A 22,990-nucleotide genomic window follows, 5' to 3' on the forward strand; every position below is an offset into this window, starting at 1 on the left:
AGCACTGGTGGTAAGAATAGTGCAAGAGGAAGAACAAGAGGGAAGTGAGACCTTATCCAGAGCAGCCATTGTTAAGAGAAATTATAAATAGTTGTAGGTTGGACTGAGAAGGAGAAAGGTGAGGGGGGAGTTAAGAAGTAGGCTTTACTAAAAAAGGTGTCTTTCAGAGAACTTTTACAGCTAGGTAGGTTGGTGGCAAGATGGTTTTGGCGAAGGAGTTCCAGAGGAGGAGGTCAATGCGGAAGACATTTTTTAGGTTGGCATGTGAAGAAGTGACCAGAGTAGAGTTAAAGGACAGATATGAGGCTGGAGGTGTAGGTGGGGGAGGAGTGACTAAGGGCTTTATATGTGAGTGGTGATTAGTTTGAACTGTATTCTGAGGGAGATAAGGAGCCAGTGAAGGGGGTTTGCAGAGGGGGAGGCAGAGATGCCATATGGCGCAAGAGGACAATGAGACCAGAAGCTTTTAGGATAAATTTAAATGAGGAGGACAACATTGATGGAGGCCAGAAAGGAGAAGATTACAATAACCAAGATGTGAGGTGAATTACAGTGAAGTAAATACTCTCCTTACTTTTTCAAATACAAAGATAAATCCTTTTAAAGGGCTAAGACAGGCACAATATCATCTAAACAATATAGAAATAAAAACCTATTAGGTCCTTTAACCCCCGAGGACAAAAACACAGCCCCCAGCTCAGAGTATACTGGTACCTCAAGACGTTAAACAAGGGATCACATATATTGTCTACAGTGTTACAGACCACAGAAGAAAACATTTAAAGTAGTCAGTGCTATATATATATATATATATATATATATATATATATATATATATCTGCCACTGTGTCCATCTATCAGTTGCACAGTGGAAACTGGAAGGAGGTTCCGCCCCACTCCCCCATAGCACTTACTGACTGCCTGACACCAGGACACAGCCACTCTCTTTATCCAGCACTGTATGTATGTAAGGTCTTTTTCCTCCTGTCAGCGCCAGGAGAGAGAGAGAGAGAGAGAGAGAGAAAGAGGGGAGGGGGACAGAGATGTGAGAGAGACAGACTGATGAGAGGAGAGAAACTGAGGTGACAGATGAAACCGATAAAGGGAGGGATGCAGAGAAGAGAGAGAAACCGATAAAGGGAGGGGGGCAGAGAAGAGAGAGAGAGCGAAACCGATAAAGGGAGGGGGACAGAGAAGAGAGAGAGAAACCGATAAAGGGAGTGGGACAGAGAAGAGAGAGCGAGAGAGAAACCGATAAAGGGAGGGGGGCAGAGAAGAGAGAGAGAAACCGATAAAGGGAGGGGGGCAGAGAAGAGAGCGAGAGAGAGAAACCGATAAAGGGAGGGGGCAGTGAAGAGAGAGAGAAACCGATAAAGGGAGGGGGGCAGAGAAGAGAGAGAGAGAAACCGATAAAGGGAGGGGGCAGAGAAGAGAGAGAGAAACCGATAAAGGGAGGGGGCAGAGGAGAGAGAGAAACCGATAAAGGGAGGGGGCAGAGAAGAGAGAGAGAGAGAGAAACCGATAAAGGGAGGGGACCAGAGAAGAGAGAGAGAGAAACCGATAAAGGGAGGGGGCAGAGAAGAGAGAGAGAGAGAAAGTGATAAAGGGAGGGGGGCAGAGAAGAGAGAGAGAAACCGATAAAGGGAGGGGGGCAGAGAAGAGAGAAAGAGAGTTACAAACAAGGGGAGGAGGACATAGATGCGACATAAAGATGGGGGAGGGGGGCATATATGACGAAAGAGAGAGATGGGGAGGAGACAGATGAGAGAGATAGGGAAGGGGCAGAAGAGAAAGAGATGGAGGAGAGAAGAAAGAGAAAAGGGGTACAGAGATATGAGAGATAAATTGGCAGGATGGAGTTGGGGGACAGATTAGCCAGAGATGGGAGAGTGGGGACAGAGATGGCAAAGTGATAGAGTGGGCATAGATGAAAGAGAGAGATACAGACAGATGGGGACAGATATGAGACAGATAGGGTGAGGGGTGGAAGGAGGGTCATAGATGGGGGGAAAAACTGCAACGCTGAGCACGCTTCCTAGTGACCTGGTGATTGATGGGTCTAAAAGATTGATATATTATATGACTGATTTCTGAAAATATAAAGGAAATGTATTCCGACATTACGTCAAGCAGCAAGGCAACATAACATTCATCTGTACATTGATGCCTTGATGAAAACCTAAAGTCCATTTCTGTCCTCCATCTGCTCCTTATCAAGACTGCCAAACATTTTTAGACGCAGCCGTGTAGTTAAACTCACTGACGTCATGCCTATGATTATGCTTCATTTGCTAAGAAAAAATTATTGCAACCACGTAATTAGAAAGTTCCTGTGTGATGGATCAATGAAGAGGGTGAAAAAATGGCACAACATGGGTTATTAAACAACTGGTACCTAAGCAACAGGAATATATTATGTAGACACTTTTAAGTGCACAAACAATGTGGAAAGAATTAATACCGAAAAGCCCAATACTACATTTACTGTAAGAGCCAAGGGAAAATCATGAATATAAACCTATAATACAGCTGATATATGCAGAATTAATAAAATGCAGTATGTAGGACCTTAATCAGCATTGTACGCTAATGCCGCTGCTGTGAATGTGTACACATATGCTATACAAAAATATGCAAATGTTATAGATGCCTGGTGATGATGTCCTGAGTGAGACTGTGGTCTTGCAAATGGCTGTGGAAATTGAGATGCAGGAGCCATACTCCTTGCGTACAGGATTGCAGTCGCAGGGTGAGACACGCCCCTGAAACTGTTGCGACAAGCCTGCATGACTTTCCGCCATTGCCCATTATCTCCCCCAAACCCTCCTTGACTGTCAATAACACTGTGCATAAATATATGCTGCGAGTGACTACTGTAATGTACCTTGACGGATGAGCAGTACGACTCAGATGCATGCGCAGACGGGCGATAATCGCTCAACTGCAAAATATCAGCATAGCGTACAACTGAATAAGGCCCAAAGCCTATAATAAAGTCAACAATCACTAAAATCTTGTATATAGCAATCACTGAAAGAGGTAAATATAATCAGTATAAATAAATGCATTGAAGCACAACACTATCTAAAATATGTGATGACAGACCACATAAAACTTAAACATGAACAGCAATAGGTTTATCATAGCAAACAAAATTAACCTGGCCTGCATACATACAAAGGATCAATAATAAATTATTCATGAAAATCTCTCCCTTGTCCGCCGCTTGTGTAGAAAGACACCATCGGACTTCTGACATGTCTGCGTTTTAGTCGCCACTTCCCCGTTACCTCCCCCATAAGGTCACTGTCTGTCAATCACTCTGTATCCGAATACACACCATGACTGCTGTCACAAGACCATCGCAGCACATGCGCAGTGCCACTCTTGACACATGCACAGACTGAAAGCATCAGCCGCTTGCAAGTGAAATCGACATGGTGTGCACCTCTGATTCAGGCCCTTAGTCTTCACACCCGCCATTCCTACCACCTTTCCCCAAAGCAATTCCTATATTTTTCCCAGTCTGCCCAAGATGTTACTATGGGCACATGCTTCCTGATTTACAGTATGCATTACATATTCATTACATGGTGGATTTACTTCTACTAGATGTGAAGAACTTTGTTTGAGACAGTGCAGTGCCCAGGATAAGGTGTCTCATCAAAGTCCTCTTGAGCAGATACTTCACTTAACTATTTCAGATAAACCCTGGACCTGGCTTTCAGTGAAGATCCCCTGCAATACTCTATGGCTTCTTTAGTTATCAAAGAGTTCTTCTGGTTACATGAGATGAAGTTATCTCTGATTGAGGAGTCCAGTTTGTAACCAAATTCTAGTAAGCTTTCTGCAAGAGAATGGGTTTTCCTTAGAAACATGGTTCCGGAGGAGAGAGTTTTTTATGCCAGTGAAAGCAGTTATCATCAACTCACATTTGCACCAGCCCTATCCTTGGTGCAAGACATCAGGCTGAAAACTGTTGGATGTCTACCTATGATCACCTCTGAATAGCCCGCAATTCCGTCAACAGGTCCAATAGCCCCATTGCTGTCTAGCAGCAGCCACTCAGTTGCAAGTGGAGAACCATGTGACTCGCCCGTAATTTCTCTAAGTTACGTATGCCGTCCGCTATAAATCGCTACATCCATACGTAGACGGAATTGTGTGCAACTCTGAATCAAGTGGTAATACATTATTTAACGAAAGCTTTCATAGGAGTGCTACACTACCAGCAAAGGCTGCTTTATACTTAGTTAAGGATTCCTCTTTTTATTGACTATCACATAAATGGCCTACGTTAATAAATTGAAAACCCTGTTTTTTAATGCTAACTTCTTAGTGTGCTAAAATATTAATATGCCTTCAGCGGCCCTTGTGACAGGTCCTATGTAACTGATCTAAAGCATGAAGGTAAAATTGTTTTCCAGTTTTAGCTTGACCCTCTAGCAAAAATAAATAATATAAATCATGTTACCTCTTTATTGTTAACCCTTTATTCTGAACAGCTGCTACTGTCATATTTAGAACAATGCTGTATTAGGATCTGACATGTTTCTAAAAGCAATTCAACTATTGTAACATTACTGTTACTGTATAAATCCACCAATATTGCATTCCTATAGAACAAGCCAGCATACCAGGAATTCATTGGCTCCGATCAAGATATATATTTTAAGAATCGCAATGGGATCTAAGAAATGGGGTTGCCAATAGTCTCATTATTTATTCTTTTTCTGTATGTATGGACAACAGTTAGTATCACTTTTCTAGTAATTTTGCACAATTTGGGAATGACATTATGTTCTCAAAAAGAGCCCAGCGTAAAAAGTGTATTTACTCCCCTATGCCGAGGTGTGTGCATTGCAAGATGTGTGCAGGTCAACGCCAGTAGCATATGTAGTGTTCATTCTAGCACCCCGCACCTGTCACAACCCTTGCAGTTCCTTTTTCCTGCCTAGGGTGTCGCTCTCTGGTGCTTCTAGCACACTTAGCTGTTTCAACAAACTGCTGAGATACAGACCAGAGAGTGCTTTCCTTTCATCACAAACACCCCCCCAACAGTTTTTCTGCACGAGTCTTTCTCAGGACAAGATCAAGACCTTGGAGATTCCGGGTGCCATATAATCCTTGCTGAAAGCAGGGGTCATTGCTCCCGTTCCGCTTTCTCAACGCGGGACAGGTTACTACTCTTCTCTGTTTCTGGTTCCGAAACCCAATGGGTTTCATTGGCCTATCCTCAACCTGAAGTTGCTGAACAAGTTACTCAGAGTGCCCAAATTCAGGATGGAAACTTTGTGTTCCATCATTCTGGCTATGGAACCGGGGGATTATATGGTCTCCCTGGACATCCAGGATGCCTACCTCCATGTTCCTATAGCACCTTCACACCAGCGGTATCTGAGGTTTGCTATATGCCAGCTTCCCTTCCAATTTCAGGCTTTTGCCTTTCCACGGCTCCAAGGGTGTTCACCAAAATTATGGCTGTCATGGCTGCCCATCTGCGCAGCCAGGGTATACGGCTTCTGCCGTATGTGGACGACCTCTTATTGCTGGCTGCTCTCCAGAGGTACTTCTACAACATCTGCACCTGACGATCGCTTGTCTGCAAGCGCACAGGTGGCTGATAAACTGGAAGAAGTCCTCCCTGATTCCGTCACAGAGGATGGTTCATTTGGGAGCCCTTCTGGACTCTTGTCAGCAAAGGATCTTTCTGACTCCAGAAAAGATTTCCTCCCTACAACTACGAGTGAACAGTTGTCTGAAGATTTCCCAGGTGTCGGTTCACTCGGCAGGGAGAGTTCTGGGATCCATGGTGTCGACATTCGACATGGTGGAGTATGCCCAGTTTCATTCCAGGCCCCTGTAGGGGCTAATTCTATCCAAATGGAATGGGTTACCACACCGGATCAGGGCTCAGATGCTGGTGTTGTCTCCGGAGGTGCGTCTTTCGTTTGCTTGGTGGCTTCAGACATCACATCTTACCAAGGGTCGCCTCTTTTGGATCCCAGACTGGGTTCTGCTCACGACAGATGCCAGTCTCCTGGGTTGGGGAGCAGTGATGGGTCCACTTTCATTTCAGGCCCCTTGGACGGCGGAAGAAGCGGTTCTTCCCATCAACATTCGGGAACTTCGGGCTGTGTACAGGGCCTTCCAGTTGTCCGGTCACGCTCTTCAAGGAAGGGCTGTGCAAGTTCAGTCTGACAACGCCACCACGGTGGCGTACATCAACCATCAAAGGGGGACTCGCAGTCGAGCAGCAATGTCGGAGGTGTCACGCATCCTATCTTGGGTGGAGTGCCACCTTCCGCTCATCTCGGCAGTCTTCATTCCAGGAGTCCTCAATTGGGAAGCGGACTTACTCAGCTGTCGCGACGTGCATCCCGGGGAATGGTCGCTTCACCCAGAGGTATTTCAACTACTCGTGGACAGGTGGGGACTGCCGGAAGTGGACCTCATGGCCTCTCGTCACAATCACAAGATGCCCGTGTACGGGTCCAGGACAAGAGACGCCGGCGCAAGCCCTGGTCGGCGCGCTGTCAGTGAAATGGACGTTTCAGCTGGCGTATCTATTCCCTCCGATATCACTGCTGCCTTGGGTCCTCCGGAAATTCAAACAGGACGGTGGCATGCTTCTGCTGGTGGCTCCGGCTTGGCCCAGATGTCCTTGGTACTCTGATCTTCGGAGCCTCTCCATCGACGCTCCGTTTCTTCTGCCTCAACATCGGGACCTGTTGTCTCAGGGGCCCTGCCTTTACCCGGATCTGGGTCGTCTGTCTTTGACGGCGTGGCTCTTGAGACATGCGTCTTTAGGTCCCGGGGTTTTCCAGCTCCGTCATCAGCACAATGCTACAGGCACGCGAGCCTGCTTCCGCCAGGATTTACCACAGAGTGTGGCATACTTATTTTCAATAGTGTGTGTCCAGAAACTACGATCCTCAGGCGTTTCGTGTTTACTAGGGTTTTTGGCATTCCTTCAGTCTAGTTTGGACCTAGGCTTACACCTAGCTTCTTTGAAAGTTGATGTGTCTGCACTATCTGTGTGGTTCCAACGTAGGATAGCTACTCTGCCAGATGTCCGCACCTTTTTCCAGGGTGTTCTCAGGATTCAGCCTCCCTTTGTTCCCCCAGTGGCTCCTTGGGATTTGGCGGTGGTGCTTCGGGCCTTACAGGGTCCTCCAGTGAAATGGACGTTTCAGCTGGCGTATCTATTCCCTCCGATATCACTGCTGCCTCGGGTCCTCCGGAAATTCAAACAGGACGGTGGCATGCTTCTGCTGGTGGCTCCGGCTTGGCCCAGATGTCCTTGGTACTCTGATCTTCGGAGCCTCTCCATCGACGCTCCGTTTCTTCTGCCTCAACATCGGGACCTGTTGTCTCAGGGGCCCTGCCTTTACCCGGATCTGGGTCGTCTGTCTTTGACGGCGTGGCTCTTGAGACATGCGTCTTTAGGTCCCGGGGTTTTCCAGCTCCGTCATCAGCACAATGCTACAGGCACGCGAGCCTGCTTCCGCCAGGATTTACCACAGAGTGTGGCATACTTATTTTCAATAGTGTGTGTCCAGAAACTACGATCCTCAGGCGTTTCGTGTTTACTAGGGTTTTTGGCATTCCTTCAGTCTAGTTTGGACCTAGGCTTACACCTAGCTTCTTTGAAAGTTCATGTGTCTGCACTATCTGTGTGGTTCCAACGTAGGATAGCTACTCTGCCAGATGTCCGCACCTTTTTCCAGGGTGTTCTCAGGATTCAGCCTCCCTTTGTTCCCCCAGTGGCTCCTTGGGATTTGGCGGTGGTGCTTCGGGCCTTACAGGGCCCTCCAGTGAAATGGACGTTTCAGCTGGCGTATCTATTCCCTCCGATATCACTGCTGCCTCGGGTCCTCCGGAAATTCAAACAGGACGGTGGCATGCTTCTGCTGGTGGCTCCGGCTTGGCCCAGATGTCCTTGGTACTCTGATCTTCGGAGCCTCTCCATCGACGCTCCGTTTCTTCTGCCTCAACATCGGGACCTGTTGTCTCAGGGGCCCTGCCTTTACCCGGATCTGGGTCGTCTGTCTTTGACGGCGTGGCTCTTGAGACATGCGTCTTTAGGTCCCGGGGTTTTCCAGCTCCGTCATCAGCACAATGCTACAGGCACGCGAGCCTGCTTCCGCCAGGATTTACCACAGAGTGTGGCATACTTATTTTCAATAGTGTGTGTCCAGAAACTACGATCCTCAGGCGTTTCGTGTTTACTAGGGTTTTTGGCATTCCTTCAGTCTAGTTTGGACCTAGGCTTACACCTAGCTTCTTTGAAAGTTGATGTGTCTGCACTATCTGTGTGGTTCCAACGTAGGATAGCTACTCTGCCAGATGTCCGCACCTTTTTCCAGGGTGTTCTCAGGATTCAGCCTCCCTTTGTTCCCCCAGTGGCTCCTTGGGGTTTGGCGGTGGTGCTTCGGGCCTTACAGGGTCCTCCATTTGAACCTCTTCAGTCGGTGGACCTCAAGTGGTTGACGGTTAAGACTATTTGTTTTTCTTCTGGCGATTGCTTCAGCCAGAAGGGTGTCAGAATTGGGGGCGCTTTCCTGTTGTCCTCCTTTTCTGATTTTTCACCAGGACAGACTGGTGCTTCGCACTCGCCCGGGTTTTCTACCTAAAGTGGTTTCTAAGTTCCACATTAATCAGGAAATTGTTGTGGCGGCATTTCAGACACCTGATCTCCCGGCTGGTGAGGCTTCCTTAGATGTGGCCCGTGCTCTCATTGTTTATGTGGACCGGACTAGTTCCATTAGGAAATCGGATTCCTTGTTCGTCCTCTTTGGTTTTCACAAGATGGATTGGCCTGCCGGCAAATAAACTTTGGCCCGTTGGCTTCGTTTGGTTATTTGTGAGGCTTATGCACAGGAGGGGTTACCTGTTCTGGCCTCCGTTAAGGCTCATTCTATTCGGTCTGTGGGTCCCTCGTGGGCTGCTAGTTGTGGCGCCTCGGCTGTTCAGCTGTGTAAGGCGGCCACGTGGTCTTCCATCCAGGCCTTTCTAAGGTTTTATGCCTTTGACACCTTTGCCTCTTAGGATGATTCCTTTGGACTTCATAGAAACAGAGAAAACAAAGGTAAGTTGTTACCATATCTCTTCTTGTTCTGTCCTCTGAAAATACACTATATATCCCATTCTCCAGATGCTCTTATTTTATTTCTGGTGTGCAGATATGTAACAACATCAGATCATATATTGTGCAGATTTTTTCTTGTTTTGTTGTGTTTTTATTAATGTGTAAATTTCTGTATTTTGTGCTAAAATAAGTACTTTTCTCCTTCATCAAGGCTGGGGGACAGTGGACCTTGGGATTGTAGGTTGGGGTTGGAGCTGGCACTTAATAAAACTGTAGCTTTAAATCCTATGCTCCTCCTCCCTGCAATCCCACAATTCCAGTCATCTTTAAGTGCCTGAGGAGTAGGGTTCATTTGGATGGGCTGCCACGCAGCCCTTGTAGGTAGATTTATCTTTACTTTTATTTGTAATACTTTTTTTTACTTTTCAGGTTTTTTTTTCCTCCGGTGATGCCCACTTTGGCCGTACAGTTCTCCTGTCAGGCAGCCTGAGCGTTCCCTCCCCTGGGGACGGCTTTTGAACGTCATATGGTCCAGTGTCCCCCAGCCTTGATGAAGGAGAAAAGGGAATTTTTGGTTGCTTACCGTTGAATCCTTTTCTCTGAATCAGGCTGGGGAACACTCAGTCCCCCAGCCTTGATGAAGGAGAAAAGGGAATTTTTGGTTGCTTACCGTTGAATCCTTTTCTCTGAATCAGGCTGGGGAACACTCAGTCCCCCCTCACGCTCAGTCGTGCAAGGTTTTGGTTCTTGACCGGTCTTTTCCCTACTGGTTGGTTTGGTTGTTCTAAACAGTTTCATGGGGTTCCTGCTACTTCTCTCCGGACTCTTTTAAAGAAGTACTGGAATTGTGGGATTGCAGGGGGGAGGAGCAAATGACTTAAAGCTACAGTTTTATTAAGTTCCAGTCCCAGCCCCAACCTACAATCCCATGTCCAGTGTCCCCCAACCTGATTCAGAGAAAAGGATTCAAGGGTAAGTAACCAAAAATCCGCTTATTTTCATACTGCTTTTTTGATATTAGTTTCTGATGACTTGCTTTTATGTCTGTTACAGGAATAGTAGGTGCCTTCAGCACTACAGAAATATGAGTGCCCAGTCTTCCTCTTCATCAACTGCACGGCCCAAATGCAGAGTATTCTCTGTCCTCAAGAAGGTCTTTGGATTTGACTCTTTCCGATCAGATTTGCAGGAGAATGCAACACGCACTGTAGTTAAAGGTGATATTTACTACTTTCCTTTATAAATCTTCCTATTTATAATAACTACTTTGTCATATTGCACCATTTGCATAGGCTGTATGGTTCATATTTCAAATGTAGGGTTGAAATTGGATCTGCATTAATTTAGCATAAGCTCTTTTTTCCATGATTTATATTCCAGAACATGCAAATGTTTGGAATTTATTGATGGCGGCATTGAACACTGAGATAATCCTGTGCTCTTCTGGGAGATGTTCAAGGGAGGTCACAAATTTGGTCATGTTATAGAGGAAAAGAGAGGCTAAGACCTACTACCAGAGATTGCAATGCTCTAAGGCAGCAGCATTAAGGTCTACATAAACTCCTGGGTGAGGATCAGGCACGATCCTGGAGCGTTTCTCCATAACAAAAGCAAAACAAAATATTGATTTTTCTAAACAGAAATACTATTAATGGGGATATAAACTCAGAAGATTGTTGACTGCTATGTGTAAACCACACATGAAAAAAACCTTTAAAGATTAAAAAAAAAAAAAAAAATTGTCTGCCCCCACAAAATATGTTGCAACGCTTAGAAACAAAAAAGGTACTTTGCTTTCCCTAGCCTTATCTACTATATATATATATATATATATATATATATATATATATAGCCCCAATACCTTTCTTAATAAATGGTCTTACATGGGATCATTTGGGTATAAGTAGAGGCACATAACCTGGTTTCCCCTTATTTCTGCTCTTATTTAAATTCACAATCAACCTACAGTAATTTTCTGTATTCTTCAAAATTGTTTTTATAGGAATAAAAGTGGGTAACAGAGACCTTCCAGAATCATTTGTATGGCTGGTACCCTCACAGTTGTTTGTTGCTCCATATTTGATGTATCTTGAGCAATTAAAAGCTGAATTTGCAGTTCCCACTTTTATAGACCTCTTCTGCTGCGCCACACTCTTGAGGATCAGTTTGATAGTAATCCTGTGTGCCTTACTGACTCTCCTGTAAAGACTGTCATGTGTAAATTGGGCCCCTGTAAAGCAATTTCTGTGCTTTTATGCTATGGTCCAGCTATAGGTTTAGTAGGAGGGTTTAGCCTCTCTCAGAGCAAAATGAGTTTCTGATTTGAGTGTGATCTCTAATAAGGACAAGAGCTCAAAAGAGTGTGAAGAATGGCAGTATATGTGTTAGATACCAGCAAGTCCACTTTTATATATTACACGGAGACTTTACCTCACAAAAATTAGACTAGCTGGAATGGATAGTTGCTGTTTACTTATATGTTACAAATGTCAGCTTGTTGGGTTGACTAGTGGAACATCTGTTCTGGGTAGCAGTATTGTATTCTGTGTGCTCCACCTTGGGTGCTACCTCTCCCTTGTGTTCTAGAATTTGTCTTTTTGGCCCTACCATGAATGAAACAACTGTAAAGATTCATTTTTAACTTCATCTTCTTGGCAAGAGTAGTGATCGCTAGATGTTGGATGCCTCCTGATTCCTGTGTGTTCATAGTTGGATGGGTCTTGTTACTTTTACCATGAAAAAATAATATAGAAAAGTAGAGATGCTAAATATAATTCAATATACCCCTTGTGATCCCATCCAAATATACAGAAATCTCATGTCAATGTAATGACCAGTAACTTGTTCACATGCACTGTCAACTCACTTTACAAGTGGTATGTTATATATGTACAATCATTTTATTAGGTTGAGTAATGATACATAGAGCTTTTATAAAAAATTGTAAATAATAAAAAAAATAAAATAAAAATAAATATATATATAAAAATTCAGCTCCAGAAGACAATATATGTATAACCCTGTGCCACCTCTCTGATTTGTTTTTCCTGCTGTGTAGAATATAATCTTCATACTGATACACATGGAGGGGTTCTGGGTAAAATTTACTACATTGTGAAACTGAGTGGATCTCATCCCTATGTTGATACAACTAAATTTGGTTTAAAGCTTTTGTTATAAACTTGGTTTTGCCTATTTCCATTTATTTTGGTATATGCAGAAATAGTCTATATACGGCCTGATTCATCCTGGAACGCTATTGCGATCTCATCTGCGTAATCGCACGCAGTTCTGCTGCAAAAATATGCTAATGTTTGCAACCGCAAAAGCCAGCATAGAGAAGCCCACTACCGCTTTCTCACAGCCGTAAGACCTCTCAGTCCTGCGTATACATCGGTAACATTGGACCCTCACGCAGAATGCAGCAACTCTAATCTGTCTCAGAAATTGCAACTCTCATCACACGCAGTGAGTACTCAAGCTGTGAATGCTGTCGCAGTGGCTAATTAATGCACGCCCATGCAACGGCGTTCCAATGGATAGGCGTTTCTCCGACCACTCCCTCGTCACCACCCCCAAACGCTGACGCTCCTTCACTCACTCTACAATGGCTTTCTATCTGCGTGCTTGATCGCAATGCTAACCTGCGTACGTGCACTGCGTTGCATTGCGCAGTACGCACCATCAGCCAACCTGCATACGCGGTTGTGATCCACAATGAATCAGGCCCATAGTTCTCACAGTGCTAAATGATTGCAGCCTGAAACATACAGTGACATCAATAATTCACTTCATGGTATATATTCATGAAGCACTCATTACTACGGAATTGATAAGTGGCACCCTCATAATATTGGTTCATCCCACAAAATATATATATAGTAGGTGCTTCTTAAGGAATAACTATAGCTATCAAAATAAACAGACAAAAGAGACACTAACAGCAGAATTCCACCAAAAACTACATTTTCAGTAATGGATGGAAAAATCACTAATGTTATCCCATCCCAAACTTCACTCACTTTACGTTCAGTGTACACTGATTTTTCCCGTATTCTTCCATTTTAATGGGTAGCTGGTAATATTTTTCCTGATTGCAGCTGGTTTTACATGGCAGATCCAGCCACAACAATCAAACAGATTGGACCACCAGTTCTGTCTGTGTGTACTCTGCTTTAATTATGCTTTTGCCAGTTTAATCTATTACTGATCAGCTGTGTTATTTTCTCCCTAGGTGACAGAGATGTGTTTGTGTGCATGCCGACAGGAGCCGGCAAGTCCCTCTGTTATCAGCTGCCAGCTGTACTTGCAGTAGGAATCACCATTGTCATCTCACCATTGATAGCTCTGATTCAGGTAACACATCTATTTCGTGTATGATGAGAAGAACTGACTGAAAGCCCTCCACATCACATAATACTACAAGAACTTTAAGTCAAGACCTGATACTGTATAACACCAACATATCCTCACATAATAGTAGATAAACATTTAACAATCTGCACCTAGGAATTATAGGTAGAGACATTAAAATAGATGTCATTCTGCATACTGACATTCAAAATGTTGACATGCAGGAGATTGTCGGCAGCTGTATGCAGTGTCAGTATATTTACAAAGTTAAAATACAGCTTAAAGCATTATAACGGCTTTGGCAGTATTAAGATGCATACACATGTAACTATTTTGTAACCAACGATTTTCTGTCAGATTTTCTGTCCGATTTTCCCTTGAAAAAGTGAACGATTTTTGAAGTATAAAGAACGATTTTTTACAACGATGAACAAAAAATGTTCCTTCCCTTAATGAAAATCGTTATGTTGGACACTCTGAAATGGACGATGAACGATAACTACAAACGGGAGCATGCTTGAACGATTATCGTTCAACGTTATAACTCAGAAACTGAACGATATTTTGAACAATAACGACGTCGTTAACGACAAATCGTTCAAAAAATCGTTACGTGTGTATGCACCTGAAGTGTTAACATGCTGCTTTACCAGCATGTTGACGGTTGTACGTACTGCTGACACAGTTAAAATGCTTTAAGCTGCATTTTACCTGTATCAGTATACTGGCACTGCTTGTCGACAAAATGAATGTCGAACATGAGAATGTATCCCTTCTATAAACGTGTTGCTAGCAACATTCACAAATACTTTTTATTAAAAAGTTTGTTGAATGTACAAAAACTGAAGATAACTGAGTTTCAGCTGGGATTGGAATTCTGGAGTTTAAACCACTAGAGAGAATCTGTTCATATTTGTGACGATGGCAGAGGACAATGGCTTACATTCAGCTGCATAGCATTTATCATTAGTATCAAATATGGCAAGATATGAAAACTGTAAGTTTGCATGTGTTAAAATCTGGCACAGCCTTATCTCTGGATGACCAGATCTGCATCTAGTTTGGTAACTTTGGTGGCCAAATTGGACAGATCCCAGTCAGACGTATGAGCTTGGATACCTTGTAGCTCCATCAGTGCAGTTAGCTATGACTTTTACAAAGAATGATAGTACTCACCGGATAACTGTATTTCTGCTTGCAATGATTTAAATCCAGACCGATTTCACGCATTCTCAGTCATATTTGGTTGTTGCTTGAAAACCACACATGCAACGGTTTGGCCAACAAAATGATAAAATTGGCGATACAAATGCAGGTGTAAGTGACTAATATGGTGGTCTTCAGCAGAGCGTTATGTAGCCAGCAATAGCACTATTAGAAATATATGAACATATATTATTGTGCAGGTAAGAAACACAAGTTGGTTGATTATTGACCCTGGTGTGAGGCTGCTGACCAACCCTCTTTACTCTGTGATCATATCAATAAATCTGAAACTGGATGTCCTTTAAGTTGCCAACTTATCTGTTCATAAATATTGAACACATTGAATGACCAAATTGCACAGTGTATGCAGCTTATATACAGTCTATCCATGTATACTTATACACTTAACGCCTACGTCATACGCCGTGAGATGCCTTGCGTATCTGAGACGCTCTAAGAGGAGTAGGGTAACATATTTTTCTTGAAATGCTGCGACTTATTCAAAATACAGATGCAGCGAAACACCACTCACATTGTACTAGAGACGCTGGACTGCCACCTCAATCGCACAGGAATTCATTTTAAACACGTACAAAGTCGCAGACGGAACTTGGCATGAGGAAAAGCTACAGCCGCTGCATCAGAGCTTTTCTTACACATATTCAGACTCAGTCGCACACAGATATACACGTCGCACATCAAATTGATCAGTGCATGCAATGTTGTTTTTTCACTCCCACTTGTCTTGGTTATGCGAATAAGAAGCACATTTTGAGCCGAAGCACCAGAGACCTGGCTTGCCGAGAGGGGCTATTTGGCGCGATTGGAGCAACAGTGTAATAGAACACATCTGTAGATAAGATGTTTCTACAGAGAAACTAATTACCGAGCAATGTTTTTAAAACAGACCCTTGGCAACAGCAGGTGGTGATACACATCCAAACCAGTTATGTTTCAGAAACCAAAGAAAAAAATGGGAGCACTAATCAACGGCTGCTTATTTGAAAAATATTTAGAATTTATTGCACATAATCACTTTAAAACGTAGATCAATCAATCAATGATACACAGATGGGTAGTAATTACTATGAATGTTATTGTCATCAAATTGTGAAAGCACAGATCCGGCTCTGTAAAAATAATTAAAAATACTAAATCGTGAAATACTCCTTCCTGGTTATTCTGAGTCAGAGCACATTGGATATCAAATCACCAGTAGTTCAAATGTCAAATTTTATGAAGCACAGTATTAGATGTTTGAAATTTTAGTCACAGTCAGTAAGCAGATGGCGTTAGTAGGCAGTCTCAGCCAGTTAGTGATGGATGGGTTAGTATTTAGTAGACAGTCAGCAAGACTTTAAAATGATTTAATAAACAGTACATTACTTAACCAACGTAATGATTGATATCCAGTGTGGTAAATCTTGTCCTCACCTCTACCCCTGATACATGGGGGGAGGGTATTAGAAGCTGCTGCCGACGTGTATGCAATGTCTCCTGGACACTTGTAACGTGTCTGCTGTGCACACCTAGCGATCCAGGGTGCTGAGGTATCAGGCAGAGGGGCCGCTGGCAGCGCTGTTTGTGATAGGATTCACTGGTACCTCGCACTTCACTACTTCCGGTTTCGGGCTTCCGGTTTTGCGGTCCACCTGCGTTCCAAATTTCATGTGACGCGTTTCTCCGCCCTATGACACGGCGGTTTCAGCAGAAACTCTCAGTCGCTTGCAGTGACTTGTATTTTGTTTTTTGACCAGATACATTTACAGTGTAATTTGTTTCCAATTAATATGTTTGTATTTATATTATGTGTATACTTTGCATGTAGAAGAAGTAATACTTAGCAATTTTTAGGGATGGAGGAATGCACCCCATGAAGTTCCTGTACTTGTCTGTGCTAATAATAATGAAAAACTTAACACTGTAGGCTGACACCTCACTCTGTTTCCACATAAACAGGATCAAGTAGATCACCTTGTAGCTCTGAAGATTAAAGCCAGCTCTCTGAACTCCAAGTTGCCATTAGCCGAACAAAAGAAAATCCGTCAGGACCTGGAGAGCGAGAGCCCTAAGATCAAGCTTCTATACATAACCCCTGAAATGGCTGCTGCCTCATCCTTCCAGCCCATCCTGAATATGCTGCTTTCCCGCGGTCTCCTATCCTACCTCATCATAGATGAAGCCCACTGTGTGTCCGAATGGGGGCATGATTTCCGCCCTGATTACCAGCGTTTGGGCGTGCTCCGGTCCCGCTTGGCACAGACACCGTGTATTGCCCTCACTGCCACTGCCACCAAACAAGTGCAGGATGACATCATAGCTTCATTGAAACTACAGCAGCCTATTGCAATGTTCAAAACGCCCTGTTTCCGCGTTAACCTGTTCTACGACATACAGATAAAAGAGTTACTGCCAGATCCTTATAAGAATCTGAAGGACTTCTGCCTGCAAGCCTTAGGAGAGAAGAAACCCTCCGGGGTAGGTAGACAGGAAGTTACAACTTAACAGTAAAGGGGGATTGACTTGCAGTTTAAAGAATTCTACATTAGGTCTTTGACAAACGTCTCTAATGACAGAATATTTCACATTATGTAAGAAAAGGGGGTATGCTACAGTGCCTGGTTACACAAAGGAACAAGGACACACATAAAACACTGAGGGGTTTATGTATCAAGCAGTGAAAAGCGTGGAGAAGTTGCCCTTAGCAACCAATCAGCTCCTACCTATTATTTTATAGACTCTACTTGATAAATGCTACTTCAAAGTTGATTGGTTGTTGCTGATTGGAAGTTAACCTGTGTTAATTCTCCATAGGGTTTAACTTTACTTTTTTTCGCGACCCCCTGGGCAGGTGGAAAGTTGGGGAAAATCCCTATTTTAAAGTACAAATGTGGGGACTTGGGGGGTCATTCAGACCCGCTCGCGAGCGGCAGTACGTTCGCAAGCGGGTCGATGTTCCCCACTGCGCATGTGCACGACGGAGGGAGCTCCGTCGTGCGCATGCGCGAGCCCCGGGGAGCGACGGGCTTTCCATCGCTCCGGGTCTCGCACCAAAGGGGGCGTGCTGTCGATGTTGATTGACAGCATGCCCCCTTTGGTGGGCATCCCGGGGGCGTGCCTGCCAGACGGAGGTGTTCCCATGGGAACGCCTACCGTCTGAAGCCGGCCCCACTGACATCACTAGTGATGTCAGTGGGAGTGATTTTGGCTCTGATAGAGCCAAAATCACTCCAGGGCTTGTGGCAGGGAGACCCTACCACAGGGTCTCCGTCGCAAGTCCGATGGTCGCGATGGTCAAGACCATCGCGACCATCATCATGGACGCTCACAGCTATACGAGCGTCCAGGAGGCCGCTCCATTTTCATGGAGGAGGGCCCTGATTCAGAGCGAGCTGGGGCAACCTCCCTAATGATTAATTAGGCACTTAGATATTTTTAATTAGCTTAATTTGGCCAAAAATTACATGTCATTTGTTGGGGGGAAATTCTGCAAAGTGCAGAGTAATGGGTTACAATATGTAGGATAGGTTTATGGGGGTGCTGTATGAATGGGACAGGTGTTTTTAAGCTAGCAGGTGGGAGTTACAGGTGTTTCTACTTCAGGGTCCATAGGGGGTCCACAGGGTTGACCTTGGGGTTATAGCTGGAACAGGATCCATGGGCACCACACAGTTAAGCTTTTAGCTCCCAGGATGCACTTGGGTCCTCCTCTATACCCCGCCCCCGAGCCACAGGCACCTCAGTGTAAGCTGGTGCCCGGCCGGAGTCGGTCACCGCGCAGGGGGGCTGCAGGAGCAGCCCCCAGAAGCTTTTTATTTTAAGTTAGATTTTATTTATTTTAATCTTTTTACTACAGACGGCAGCGAAGGGCTGTCTGTACAGACGCCCACGCTGCCGCTCTGATCCCCGACTGGCGCCGCGACGCCAGTACTGATCTGGGGATCGCGGCGGGAGGGCAGAGTCCGTACTAGCCGGACTCTGTCTACCTCCCAGGACTGCTGCCGGAGTCGCCGGGGATTCAGGTAAGCCGCGCGTCGCTGGCTAGCGGCGGCGCGCGGAATGCCTTAAATGCAGTCCTTTAGCCTCCGGTCCTGGGGACAGACCGGAGGCTGCTGGCAGTGGCGGCGGGCCCCCCCCATAACCCGTGGGACCACTAGACCACCAGGGATAAAGGGGCAAGCGGGAAGCCAGCATCCCTGGGGTTATGGCCAGCCAGGGGAGGAAGCCTTCCCTGTCAGCGGCTCCTCCCCTCAGCTCAGCGCGCCTTTCAGCACGCAGTCTGGCGTCGCTGAGCTGCAGTTACACGGCCACTCCTCCTCTGAGGTCTCCAGCGGCCATTTTCCCAGTGGCAGCGCAGATCTCAGGGAGCACGCGGACCGGTCCCCCTGTGTACCTCTCCCCTGATTAAGGACAGCATACACAGCACTATAGCCCTCCCAGACACTGAATCTGGGCAGGTTGATTGTAGTGTAAAGGTGCAGTGAGTATATCTTCCTGCATGGTATGTGACTATTGCTAGTGCTGCCGTCTGTGCTTATTTTCTACTTACTGTCAGCTTATACCTATCCCTTTACTTCTCCTACAAGCCCTACAGGTGTGTGGGGGAGGGGCGTTTCTACTGACCTCACTTATATAGATCACGTATTTGTGAGGTCCGTCACATACAGTTGTGTGCTACTCAGTGCCATATTGTGGGCTGTTGTTCAGCACACCGGTGAGTGCGTTTTACTTCTACCCTGGTGCCAGATATATAATATATTCTGTCATGTCAGACGAGGAGGTTGAGCGCTCAGTGGCTCCGGTGTTGGCCTCCTGCGGACGCTGTTCTGCAGGAGTAGATAGGGAGCATTTGTCACAGGATGGCCTGTGTAGTCGATGCCAGGTGGCTCCTGGCCCATCCAGACCTTCTCTGGCGCAGGAACCACCGTGGGCGATGTTTTCTCAAGCGCTGGTGTCTATTGCGGACCGTCTGTCGGTCCCGACTGCTCTCCCTACTAGGGCGGTGCCCCAGCCGACCATCCCCCATTCCCCGGGTGTCCCGCAGTTATTGCGGAGTCCTCCTGGGTCTCAATCAGTAGGTCCCTATGCGGGATTGCCTATGTATAATACAGGCTTCCCCTGTGCCGCAGCAGCCTGTGGTACCTTTTCAGGCCCCTATGGCGACTCCTCCACCATGGGTGGATGTGCTCTCCAACTCCGTGCAAAATTTGGTGGCCGCTTCCTCGGCTTTTCAGTCAATGTTGCAGACTGACATGCCTTCTAGGATTTCAAAACGCCCACTCATGTCACGGGCTGCTCAGGTATCGGACTCAGAGGGTTCGTCAGATGATGGGGAGGTCCCTGATGACACTGACTCGGACGCCTCGGTCCAGGAAATGGATACCAAGTCGTCCATTAATGTGCGAGCACTAGTTAGGGCGGTGCGAGCTATTCTTCTTATAAAGGATGAGGCACCGGTTCCTAAGTCGAAGTTTCCTAGTTTCAAAAAAACTAAGGTGGCTTCTGCGGTGTTCCCCCTGTCGGATCAGTTGACGGATCATATGGCGGTAGCTTGGCAGGCGCCCAGTAAGAGATTCCTTCCTCAGAAGCGGTTGGCTTCTAATTACCCCTTCCCTGAGGCACATTGTAAAAAATGGGAAACTCCACCGGCGGTGGATTCCCATGTCACCCGTTTAACTTGGGGCGCCACCTTACCATTACCGTCGATATCCTCGCTGAAGGATCCCACGGACAGGAAAGTTGAGACTTGCTTAAAGTCTATTTACTCCCTCTCCGGGCGGTGGCCCGACCGTCCATGGCCATCTCCTGGGTGGCCAAGGCCATTGAGGGGTGGGCCAATGCATTGGAAGATACCTTCCCAGACGACGCTCCGGATGTCCAGCGGGCGGTGTTGGGACAAATGAGGGACGCTGCTTCTTACATTGGTGAAGCTTCTTTAGATGCTAGTCTGCTGACCTCGCGGGTATCGGCTGCAGCGGTGTCTGGCCGCCGATCCTTGTGGTTGCGGTCCTGGAGAGCGAACTCTGATTCAAAGAAGGGTCTGGAGGCCTTACCTTTCAATGGGGAATTACTATTTGGTCCGGACTTGGACAAAATAGTGGACACCCTGGCTAAATCCAAGTCGGCCTTCCTCCCTTCGGCGGCACTGCCGGCTAAGGTTGGGAGTTCGGCTTTTCGTTCCTTTCGGGTTCAGGGTAAGGCGAAAGGTCAGTCCTTCCCGAGACAGTCTGCGAGTAAGACTGCCTCTAAACCCAAGAAGCAAGCCTGGAGTGCTCGGCGCCCTTCTTCCAAGCAGGAAGATAAACCTGCGGCCTGATGGGGGACCTCAGAGTGGGAGGCCGACTTCTTCTATTTGCCCAGTGCTGGCACAATACCACCACGGATGCCTGGGTTCGAGAAGTGGTCTCCCAGGGGTACGCCCTGTCTTTTCGGCACAGACCACCCCACCAGTTTTTCTGCACAAGTCCTTCTCAGGACAAGACCAAGGCGTTACAGGTTCAGGAGGCTATAGAGCCCTTGCTGAAAGCAGGGGTCATTGTTCCCGTTCCTCTATCACAACGAGGGACGGGGTATTATTCGTCTCTGTTTCTGGTGCAGAAACCCAATGGTTCTCATCGCCCTATCCTCAACTTGAAGTCTCTGAACAAATTCCTCAGAGTTCCCAAGTTCAGGATGGAAACGTTACGTTCCATCATTCTGGCGATGGAACCGGGGGATTACATGGTGTCCCTGGACATCCAGGACGCCTACCTCCATGTTCCGATAGCATTTTCACACCAGCGGTATCTGAGGTTCGCTATCCTTCAACACCACTATCAGTTCCGGGCGCTACCCTTTGGTCTCTCCACGGCACCAAGGGTGTTCACGAAGATTATGGCGGTCATGGCCGCACATCTTCGGAACCAGAATGTACGGCTGCTGCCGTATCTGGACGACCTCCTGTTGCTGGCGAGCTCCCCGGAGGTACTGCTTCAACATCTCCACCTGACGATCGCTTGCCTGCAAGCACACGGGTGGTTGATAAATTGGAAAAAGTCCTCCCTGATTCCATCACAGCAGATGGTTCATTTGGGAGCCCTGCTGGATTCGCGTCAGCAAAGGATCTTCCTGACTCCGGAGAAGGTCGCCTCCCTACAGCTGCGGATACACAGTTGCCTGAGCCGTTGCCGTCTGTCGGTCCATTCGGCTATGAGAGTTCTGGGGTCCATGGTGTCGACATTCGACATGGTGGAATTTGCCCAGTTCCATTCCCGGCCCCTGCAGGGGCTGATTCTATCAGAATGGAACGGGTTACCTCACCAGATCCGCTCTCAGGTGCTGGTGTTGTCTCCGGACGTTCGGCAATCTTTGGCTTGGTGGCTTCAGACAGCTCATCTGGTCGAGGGGCGCCCATTTTGGATCCCGGACTGGGTCCTGCTCACGACGGATGCCAGTCTCCGGGGTTGGGGGGCAGTGACCGGCTCTTTGTCGCTTCAGGGTCGTTGGTCAGCGGAAGAAGCACTTCTCCCCATCAACATCCTGGAACTGCGGGCAGTATACAGGGCCCTGCAGTCGTCCGGTCCCGCTCTTCACGGAAGGGCGGTACAGGTGCAGTCCGACAACGCCACCACGGTGGCGTATATCAACCACCAAGGCGGAACTCGCAGTCAGGCAGCGATGTCGGAGGTGTCTCGTATCCTGACTTGGGCGAAGGGTCACATTCCGGCGATCTCGGCGGTCTTCATCCCCGGAGTCCTCAATTGGGAGGCGGACTTCCTCAGCCGTCACGACGTGCATCCCGGGGAATGGTCGCTTCACCCAGAGGTGTTTCAGCTACTCGTGGACAGGTGGGAACTGCCGGAGCTGGACTTGATGGCCTCCCGTCACAATCACAAGTTGCCCGTTTACGGGTCAAGGACAAGAGACGCAGGCGCAAGTCTGGTGGACGCGCTGTCGGTGAAATGGACGTTTCACCTGGCGTATCTGTTTCCTCCGCTATCCCTGCTTCCTCGGGTTCTGCGGAAATTCAAGCAGGACGGCGGGATGCTCGTGCTGGTAGCTCCGGCGTGGCCCAGACGTCCTTGGTACTCCGATCTCAGGAGCCTCTCCATCGACGCTCCGTACCTTCTTCCTCAGCGTCGGGACCTGTTGTCTCAGGGGCCCTGCCTTTACCCGGATCTGGGTCGGCTGTCTTTGACGGCGTGGCTCTTGAGACAGCCGTCTTGAGGTCTCGGGGCTTCTCCAGTTCGGTTATTGGTACCATGCTCAGGGCACGCAAGCCTGCTTCAGCACGGATTTATCACAGAGTGTGGCACACTTACTTTCAGTGGTGTGAGTCCAGACATTATGATCCTCAGGTGT

At 46.8% G+C, this 22,990-nt stretch overlaps 1 protein-coding gene across 3 annotated transcripts in view; it reads left to right on the forward strand.

The window, feature by feature from the left end:
- The window catches only part of RECQL5 (RecQ like helicase 5), a 111,861-nt gene that overhangs the window by 4,453 nt on the left and 84,418 nt on the right, over nt 1–22,990 (forward strand). For all 3 annotated transcript variants that reach the window (XM_088482549.1, XM_088482551.1, XM_088482550.1), the window contains exons 3-5: nt 10,145–10,308; nt 13,326–13,447; nt 16,610–17,128. In XM_088482549.1, coding sequence (XP_088338675.1) covers nt 10,176–10,308; nt 13,326–13,447; nt 16,610–17,128 — 774 coding nt within the window. In that variant the 5' untranslated portion in view covers nt 10,145–10,175. The remainder of the gene's footprint in view (nt 1–10,144; nt 10,309–13,325; nt 13,448–16,609; nt 17,129–22,990) is intronic.

Source organism: Taudactylus pleione, unplaced genomic scaffold (assembly GCF_031769625.1).
Source record: "Taudactylus pleione unplaced genomic scaffold, aTauple2 ptg000290l, whole genome shotgun sequence".
Lineage (NCBI taxonomy): Eukaryota > Metazoa > Chordata > Amphibia > Anura > Myobatrachidae > Taudactylus > Taudactylus pleione.